Below are 9,639 nucleotides of genomic sequence, written 5' to 3' on the forward strand. Positions count from 1 at the left end.
GGGGAAAAATCTATATAAAAAATACTATGAGCAACTCCTGCATCCTACATAATTGCAGGATATATGGGAACTTTTTTGAAGCAAAACCAAGCTGTAAGATAGAAGATATGAAACTTTAAATATGAGGAAAAATATATTTTATTGGAGATATCAAAAAAACCCATAGAGTTAGACTGTTACTTCCTAAATTCTTATTCATCAATTCATTCATTTATTTTATAAATGCTGTTCTACTGTAACTTGAGCTGGAATTATTCAGAGTTCCTGAAGCTCGTTGGTTCGCTATAATTGTGTGATCCATTGAAAGTGCAGTTTTCCCAGCCCAGCTTTGTTTCTCTGAGTGCCCGGCAGAATCTCCGTAGACGGGGCCCAGCGGAAGACGACCGACGACTGCGGAAATTATTCATTCAAACTGCTTGACTGCGTCGGCCGTTGTTGCTCTTGCTGCTGCTTCTGCCGCTGCCGTTTTCGCCGAGGTTTTTCATATTCAATGCTGAAGAAATTTGAAATTCATACAAATTGCAGGGCGCAGCAACAATGGCTTTGGACGGGGATCGCTGGAACGGAGCCACCCATGCAGCCCCCAATGTCCGGCAGTCGCGATAGTGGCTCGGTGCTCTGTGCCACATACCATGACAATAAACAGCCACTGCGGCGGCTGTCCGTCAAAAAGTCAGCGAAGCGCGAAAGAGCAAAAACGCTTCGCTTTTGTTTGGCTTTGGCTGCTAATAATTACTTCAGCCCCCTTTTTTGTTGGCAATTGCATAACACAAAGGCCGAGATGAAAGCCCCGTGCAGCCCGAGCTTTCTCTGCCCAGCCAATCCATCAGATCGCTTTTTGGGCGACACAAAGCCAACGAAAAAGTGAAACAAAGCGAACGGATTCGGTTCGTCTTTCACACAGGTGTGCGCCATCAATCAACATGAGATCACATTAAACCGGAGGGCACAATGGCCACGATAATCGCACTCAGCTGGGCCCAGTCTGCAGCCCCACAGTACAGTCGAGCTCCGCTAAGGCGGGTTTGTTGTGGAGCCGAAAACAAGGTCATGTGTCTCTACTGGTGCTCCATACCCTTCTGTGGATTTAGCTACTACTCTGTTGGGGATTTCCCCAATTCCCCAATTCATTTGAATTATCTAACAAGTATCTAGGATAGGGAGAGTGTAGAATATCAACAAATTATACCAGAAATATAGAAGAAATGGATCCTAAAAGTACAATATCATCGCATACCTACAATAGTAAGTTACTTGGCAAAACCTATCTAAGGCAAGGGCCCTATTATTTCCCTGTTGACGTTAGGCACGCTTGCCTGTACCACTTTTTTGGATCTACGCACCCGCAACGTGGTCCAGGGTCCACGCACACGAGCGTTGATAGCTCGGCCAGCTCTTGTTTTTCCTCTTCGGCCGGGCCTCATTAAGACCCTCACATTCAATGACCATTTGTGGCCACCTCGAGTGACTTGGAGGGGCCACGGTGGGGCCAACGCAGCCCCGCTGCCCGGGTGGACCGGGCTGATTGCTGTAACATTCCACACTTAATTAGTGGACCTCCGAGCGGCGGTTGAAAGAGTTGTACGCCCGTACAACATTTTCAGCTTCGTTTTCTGTATTGTTAGAAAAGTATGAAAAGGGGAAAAAACCAATGGCAAATCGAGGTTGTTTGGGCCGTGTATCGTTAACGTTGCGTGAATTGCCCGCAGGAAGCTAAAATCCAAAGCCATGTAATAAATAGATTGAAAAAGAATAGCTTTATTGGATAAACAATTAGTTCATTAAATAATACTAATAAAAGCTATGTTTTCTATTATCAAATTTAAAAAATGTAAAAATTGACTGTAACTAAATAGAAATAGCTTTGGAGTGTCATAAACTTTATCATATATTTCTTTAACTCGTTCACTAATTTAAAGTGTTATTTCCACACCACCTAGAAGATTTATGGATCTTAATCCCTGGACGGTGGCACCAGTTGGCGGACTGCCGTTCGATTTCCATATGAAAGTGATCAACCGAAGCCCCACTCCAACTTGTCCTCTTTTAAGTCGGAGGGAGTGCCATCCACATGAAAGAGCCGAAAAGCCGCAAGTCAATATTTGTCGCAGCGCTGAACAATTTTAATTGGATATTTGTCGTAACCCCCGACTATATAGCACCCACCCTCCCCCAGAAACCCCTCTGCAAAAGCCGCAAGTCGAAGGAAAAGCGACAAGTGCGGCGGACTGTCCATATTTTTGTGTCTTAACGCTAAGCGAAATTAGCATATGAATAAACTTTTGGGCGGCACTGTGCTCGTGTGCTTTGGCTCGTTTCGGCTCGGATCGCCTTGGCTGGCTGTGTTTGCCTCCTCGGCTCGGGTGTCCCACTGCAGAAGGCGGTAATACTTGCTACATCAAAGGCGGACCACACCGCGCCGCGGGAGGGGCTCGGGCTCGACATGTGCACTTTAACGCACATGAAACTGATCCCAAATTGGAGGTCACGTAGTCGTCCGCAGAAGTGGCCAGTGCAGCACACTCGCAGAAAAAGAAGTGCCTGTTATATACACCTATATTTTGAATTAGATGTAATTATGATCCTAACTTTAGATACATTTAATATCTTCATGGCTTGCTAAAATATATTATGTGCAATAAGGATACTACATCATTTAAATAACATCTTTGACTACCTATTGTCGTCCTAAAAATATTGCAAAACTTGATAATATCTCATAAAATATTTTAGAACTTTCGGGTCTAACCGAATTTCCAGCGTTTTTTGGAGTGCCCGTCCAACGCCTTCGTTTTGGCCTGGCCCATATAAATTACACAATGCAGCCGCCGAAACCCAAAGCAGCAACAACTTGAAAGCGGCAACAACAAGTCGGAGGGCAGCGGACCGCAACCGCCGAGGAGGCAAGTGAAACCCTGTAAATGCAATGAAATGGTTTTTAACTTGTGCAATTTTTCAAAAGCGAAAACCGAAGAGCACAGGCTGGCGAAGTCGAAAATTAAAGATCGCAGTCGGCCAAAAACAACGGCGGCATGGCAATAATATGGTTTTGATGTTTCAGCAAGGTCAAAGCAGCTGCCACCACCTCCGCCCCCGCCCTGACCCCCAAAACGCCTCCACAATTCCGGAGCAAGCAAAAGCCATAAACATAATGCGCCGCTTCACGCAATTTTTCGACCCAAGGATCGCTGCACGGAGAGAAAATATGACTGCATTTGGTTAGCAAAGAATATAAGAGTGTGCTTCGGTAAAAGCCATAATTTATTTCGGAGTAATTTATGAGATATAAGTTGAGTAATATTTTTTTCTATTTTTTCAAGTACAATACTTTATAAAGAACTAAAAAGTCGGTCATTTCCTCTCAGTCCACTCAAAGTTCGAAAGGTTTTGCCCTGACCATCGTACTTGGCCCTGCCTCAGTTCGTCGTGGTCAAGAGTTAAGTTCGCTTCGCTGGTTCCTTTGATCCCGAGTCTTTCTCTTTGAACCTGAAGCGCCGGGCTCGTGGTTTGGGGACCGGAGATCGGAGAACCGGGGTCTCAGGTACCGAGAGCCCTTAATTGGCCGTCTTTGGCCCATCAGTGGATCGATTTGGCATGCTCGGGGATTTGCATCGGATGCAGATCGTGGAGTCCAAGGGTCACAGGCAGTTTAAAAGCTATTAGTGGTAATGGCCAGAGATTTAGGGCAGGGGTTTGGGACTGGAGTCGTCAAGATGTGGGGAGCTACAATAAAAACTTACAAAATAATATAAATTTATGCCAAGTCAGTACTAAACCTGAGTACATTTGAGGTAGTCATAATTAGCACCGCAAGGATTTTAATTACCAGCTTCCGAATCGAATGATTTTCCACCTACTCAATCAATAAAGCGGAAAACCCCACTCCTGGGCAGGGGGAAATTGATCAAAGGCCCGGCGCTGTTTGTATACGAATAAGTATCAAAATGTATATGTTTTATTGACTGCGGATGCAGTTCATAAACAATGCCAATGGTGGGCTACTCATAGGCTGCTACCCGGAGTCCGCTGTCCGGAGTCCAAAGCAGTCCGGGATCCGCAGCCGCAATATGGCGCGCATCTGTTACATGTTACCATATTTTTCCCAGCCGCCGATTCGAGGAGAATATCGCGTATTTATGAAATCAGACATAAGGTAGCCAGTCGATTGGTTCTATATCTTTCCCCCTCTGCAGCTGCACATTTGGCACACATGACAGCGGAAATTTTCAGAAAAAGGGGGCTGTTGGGGCGGAAAACCACACACATGGCCCGCAACCAAAAAACGGGAGGATTTTTATGCATTTCCAGTTAAATCGGAAGTGGAAATCAAGACCCAGAAAGAGGGCAGATGAGCGTGCCGGAATTATCACGCTATTTCTGGAAGATCGGGGTTGCCCGAATGGTACCCACATGTCACTCCGCCTCTTTCCGCTCCTCCAAGGGGCGGCAGTGGGCGGGGGCTTCCCGACGAGCTGCTAATGATGCCAGCGGGTTAAACTGCGTGTTGTCATCTATTTCGAGGCAGACGGCAGATTGTTTATACACTCACCTTAGAGGGATCATTGAATATTAAATATTAATAATGTAATACAGAATATAGAATACCTTTATTTCACAGGTCAAAAATATAAATGATTTCCCCTTTATAATACAAATAATAAACTTTTGGCTTCCTTTTATAGCATGAACACGATTTTCCAATTGTAGAAATATTTATAAGATCTCAACTATCTTTTCTTTGAGGCTACTTCTAGGTATATATTCCTTTTCTTAAAAAGAAATTATTTCTTTTAAATGGTCCAACCCATTTAAAGCAAGTAAAATATTCAGGGGAGTATGCATCAAGTTCCCCAGTCCCCTGAGGACCATGATTTTTTTATTTACTCTATATTTCGTGTTATTTCCACCAAGTGTTGCCCTATATTTCAGCCTTGTTTATGGCTTCTTGATATAACCCGCGTGTCAAATATTTTATGACCAGCCGTGGTCCACGAAATGGGCCTGCTCTTGGGGACACTTTCCGCGGTGTTATGAGCTTTAAATTTAAACTGGCAGCGTGATTTTCGGGGCCTCCAAAACTGTGTTCGACATTTTCGGGTCCCCGCCAATTTTCGGGCATTCAAAATGCGTTTTGACACAAAATTGACATTTAACAAACTCGTTGGCCGTGTTGAGGCAACTGTTTAGAGCAACGGGCCGCGACAAGTGCATAAAACACGCCCAAACGACGACAAGTGCGTTGTCAATGTCTGTAGATGCCGCAGAAACTGAAAAAACACAGAAATGCAAGGCAAAAAAAGGAGAAATAAGCGGCAGCGCCAAAACGGTCAGCATGGGCGAACAGTTGGCCACGATCCGTAGCGATCCGTGCGATACGATCCGTCCGGTCCGTCCGATCCGACCTGCCACCGCCTTATAAAGCGCATATGGCGGCGCTGTCTCTGGCTCTATATGGCCATCCGACCGATATTTCAAATATATACTATGTGCGCTTCTCGTTTCTCGGCCTGCGTATTTGGCGAATTATTTCAGCCAGCTGCCGCGCTGCGAGTAGTCCATAAAATCATGTAACTCCCGCAGCTGGTGTTGGGGCCTTACACCTTTCACAATCTGCCATAATGACCTTTCATAATCGGAGATACTTTCGGTTTTAGGGCAGCCACATCCAGCAGGCTGTTGATGTATCCCCGAATAAGTTAAATATATTCACAGGAGTTTTGTATCTGTCTGGTTTTTTATTACCTCCCTTACAGTTCTGAAGACCGCCACCAACACTATTATTTTCAATTAGGCTTGCAGTTCCTGGAAGTCGAGAACCCCAGTTTAAATCCTGTTTATCGCCCGTGATTAATCCCAGAGCTGCGTCCTCCGCATCCTGCAATCTCGGCCCAAGCATTTGCAGCGCATTAAGCTGATTAATTGAAGTCATCATGGACTGTGGCAGGCAGTGAGCAAGAAATTGTAGGCCGAGACGCCACCAGATTGCCACATAAATTCACTTAAGATTGCAACAAACTCCGCCAATGGCAATTTGTAGACAGTGCCATCCACTGTGACTCGAGTCCAACTTTGGATGGGATCCGACTCCAACTGGGGACACTTGAGTCCTGCACTCGGGGGAAAGGGAACAAGGTTCTGAATGGTGTTAGATGTAAGTGTTTGGTAGGTACTTAAAAATGGGACTTAGATCTTATTATACGAAAGTGTGTGGAGTATAAAGTTAAATTAAGAAAATATCTTCTTTGTAATTTATATTATTGTAATTTATAATGAAACCTCCATTAACTCGAGGTTTTCTCTGCGTGTAAGCCAGCACAGCACCCGGAAAGCAGCTGTGACACGCTGGCGGGGGAATGATGGAGCGAACATTTAGTGGCTGCTAATGAATGTGGTGCAGCATCAGCATCAGCAGCAGCCTCCAAGATGCAGTTGCAGTCGCAATTGCAGGGGCAGCAAATGTCACACGCGATGTTCGGGGTCGCGAACTGCTGGCAACGACAGACGGAGGCGTCTTCGCAGCCAATCAAGAATCCAGTGGGGCTGGAGATGCGGAGCTGTGGAGATGTGGAGATGTGGAGATGCCACCAACTTGCTCAAATCGCACAGAAGAACTCATCATCCGCTGCATTTGACTTCGGCCGCAGACAAACTGCAATTGACTTGGGCTCTGCCATCGCCACCGCCCCTCCTTGAGTGCCGGCGCGTCATAATCCCACATGGTCTGGGTATGGGTCTGGCTTTGGATCGAGCTGTACTATCTGCATCTATGGGTTCCAGCCTGCATCTGAGTCTGCGGCGGTGTCTGCCGTTGCCGTTGACTCGTCTGGAATGCAGATGTGTGCAGTTGCAGTTGGACAAACGGCCAATCGTCCGGCTAAACACTGGGAAAAATATATATTTAATTTGGAAAAAATTCAGAAAACTAACATAAACATGGTAAAGTAGTGATATGTCAAGGGTTCACCTCAGATCATTACTTTACTTATTCTCAAATTTGATATTTAAGCTCATAAATAAAACATAATTTGGGGACTAGGTGTTTTAATCTGGAAACCTGTTGTATTTATATTTCGGATAAAACCTTGAAAGTCCCGATAACGACTGTATCTCTACCTCCCAGCTTGTTTTCAGTGCTCAACCCACTTGCTGCTCAACAGTTTCAAATCAACAACGCCAGGCATTCAGTCAAGGAGTCGTCATCCGAGCAGTCGTCCCCATTCCATCGGCCACTCACATAGCCTTTCTCGTTCTCAGTCTCATTCTCATTTCCATTCCCCTTCCAATCTCATTCCCGTTCCACAATTTCACCTCCCACTTCCTTGGATGCAGATGATGCAGCTGCGAAATTCGCCAGATTGTACAAATATTACTTCTTCACTCGAAGACTAATTAAATTTGAATTTTTGTATCAAGCGAGCGGGAGAGAGTGGGCTGCGATGATGGGGGAGGAGATGGTGACTCAGGCAGGCTGACTTACAGAGGACCCCTCGAGCCGCGAACTCCACGCAGCTGCAGATGCTATGCGAGACCCGATCCCAAGGAGAGGCCCACTTGCAGAGGCGTTTGCCGCAGACAACTTGGACCTGGCTCCCTGCATTGCTGCTTTTGCATTGGATTCGGCTGCACACTGCCACATAGCTCCGATCCCCCAGATCCCCGATCCCCGATCCCCGGGCTCCTCCGGCCGCCAGCTCACTTTGCCACTTGGCTGGTGGTCCAAGGCGTCTGAATTTATGGCTTAATTTGGCGCTCTTGTTAAATGCGTGTGTTTTCGCTTGTTTGCGGGGGGCGGCTGTGTAGGTGGGCGGCACTGTCAAATTTCCGGACATTTTAAGTGTGTTGTTCTTGCGAGTGGGCCAATATTTGAACAGCCGAAGTGCATTTGCTTAATTGCCAAAGGGCTGGGTTAAAAGGGGAGGACGCTTTAATTAGCAGGAAGAATTGGTAATGGGGGGTTTTAGGTACCCATGAATAGCATTTATAAGCAACCCGAGTTCCCAAGAGCAAACAGAATATCGTATTTAAATACAAATGAAAATTGTATGAATAATTCTGTGATTTGTAATAATAATTTATTTTGTAAGCTATATTTTTTGCTCGTTAGGCAGCTGCGAGTTACTATGATTCAGGGGAAATACAAAAAAAAATATAAGAGTATTATTCATTTATCTAACATTACATACAAACTTGATAACTCACAGTTCTCTGGGGGATTAAACATTAAACAAGTAGAGAAAATCATTTCAGTTCACTTTTAACTGTAGTAAATGTCACATCGTCGACAGAATGAAATCAGGATTTTCAGTGATTTTCATGTGGCTTTTCCTGAGCGTGGCTTCCTCTTCTGTCGATGAGAACAGCTGTTTGGAACATTGTCTTGGATCTGTAAAACCCATCTTCGATCATTATCAACGGCTAACAAATTCAGCTGATACCAACAAGAAACTGCTGAGTGAAAAAGATGATCTAATCAAGGGACAAGCTAAGCAAATTGAAGAAAAGGGGAGACAAATTAAGGATTTAACAGATCTGCTTTTAAGGAGCACTTGTCCCATCGAAGGAGCGCCAGACAAAGACCAATGGATCCCCATCCAAAAACGATATGATGGAAGCTTGTTGTTCAATCGCACCTGGAGTGAGTTCAGGAATGGGTTCGGAAACTGTCGAGGGGAGTTCTTCATCGGGCTGGAGAAGCTGCACAACTTGACTCGTTCCCAGCAGTACCAACTCTTGATCAATCTCGGGGATGTCAATGGCTCTTCGGCCTGGGCTCTCTACGACGACTTCAGAATTGGCAACGAGAGTGAAGCATTCTACCTGAAGTCTTTGGGCGTGTATAGAGGAACCGCCGGGGACTCACTAACCAGAAGCATTCCCATGAAGTTCTCCACTTTGGATAGGGATAATGACACTGATCCCGATGAAAACTGCGCCGCTCGTTTAGGAGGCTGGTGGTTTTACCATTGTGCTAAGAGGTGAACATAGATCTAGAAACTTTTTCTCTAAAGTGTTCTCACATCGTTTTATACCTACAGTTCGCTGAATGGAGTGTACTACAAGAACGGAACCACTCCCAACATAGATGGTATCTTTTGGTCCTCTTGGCGAAGCGACTACTACACCATTTCCTTAACCTTCACGGAAATGAAGATACGGTCTATGAATCATCAAAAAAACTTGTGAATAACAAAAGCCATATTATCATTAAAATACATGACTAAAGCAATAACAAGTTTTATTCAAAATACAATTTGTAATATCTGCTTTCCATTACTTATGTTAATATCAGAATAGTTTACATTGCAATGAGTTCAAACTCACCAAAAATGGAGCAGTGGAAATCTCGCCTGGTACACGTGTGAGTGCGCTTTAGGGAGACACTGTAGGCCGCTTGTCAGTTGGCCGTGGTAAAAACATTTTCGCTATCGACCGATTTGCATAGAGTTATAGAGCCGAGGGTAGGGTTCATTCGCCGCCGAGACTGGCCGAGTCTGGCAATTGGCTGCGGCGATTGGTAATCGAGGATTGTCCGAGATACTGGTGAATGTCTTAACTGGTGCCCCAGACCGCGGCCAAAGCCAAAACCCAAATGCGGGGGCGTTTGCGCCGAACCTTTTCTAATTGTCATGCGGCGGGGCA

At 45.3% G+C, this 9,639-nt stretch overlaps 1 protein-coding gene across 1 annotated transcript; it reads left to right on the top strand.

Annotated features, from left to right (window-relative positions):
- The first annotated feature begins 8,201 nt into the window (after positions 1–8,201).
- Positions 8,202–9,263, top strand: LOC108028421 (fibrinogen C domain-containing protein 1). Its single transcript, XM_017100252.3, has 2 exons — positions 8,202–8,975; positions 9,036–9,263. The coding sequence occupies exons 1-2, from the start codon at positions 8,287–8,289 to the stop codon at positions 9,181–9,183; spliced, it is 837 nt and encodes a 278-aa protein (XP_016955741.1). The 5' UTR covers positions 8,202–8,286; the 3' UTR covers positions 9,184–9,263.
- The last annotated feature ends 376 nt before the right edge of the window (positions 9,264–9,639 follow it).

Source organism: Drosophila biarmipes, chromosome 3L (assembly GCF_025231255.1).
Source record: "Drosophila biarmipes strain raj3 chromosome 3L, RU_DBia_V1.1, whole genome shotgun sequence".
Classification (NCBI taxonomy): Eukaryota; Metazoa; Arthropoda; class Insecta; order Diptera; family Drosophilidae; genus Drosophila; species Drosophila biarmipes.

What these genes read in the sequence shown, in the direction of transcription:
- LOC108028421 (XM_017100252.3), top strand. Translation starts at nt 8,287, where the DNA reads ATGAAATCAGGATTTTCAGTGATTTTCATGTGGCTTTTCCTGAGCGTG. An exon ending in TTTTACCATTGTGCTAAGAG is followed by an intron (nt 8,976 to 9,035) that starts GTGAACATAGAT and finishes TTATACCTACAG; the next exon opens with TTCGCTGAATGGAGTGTACT.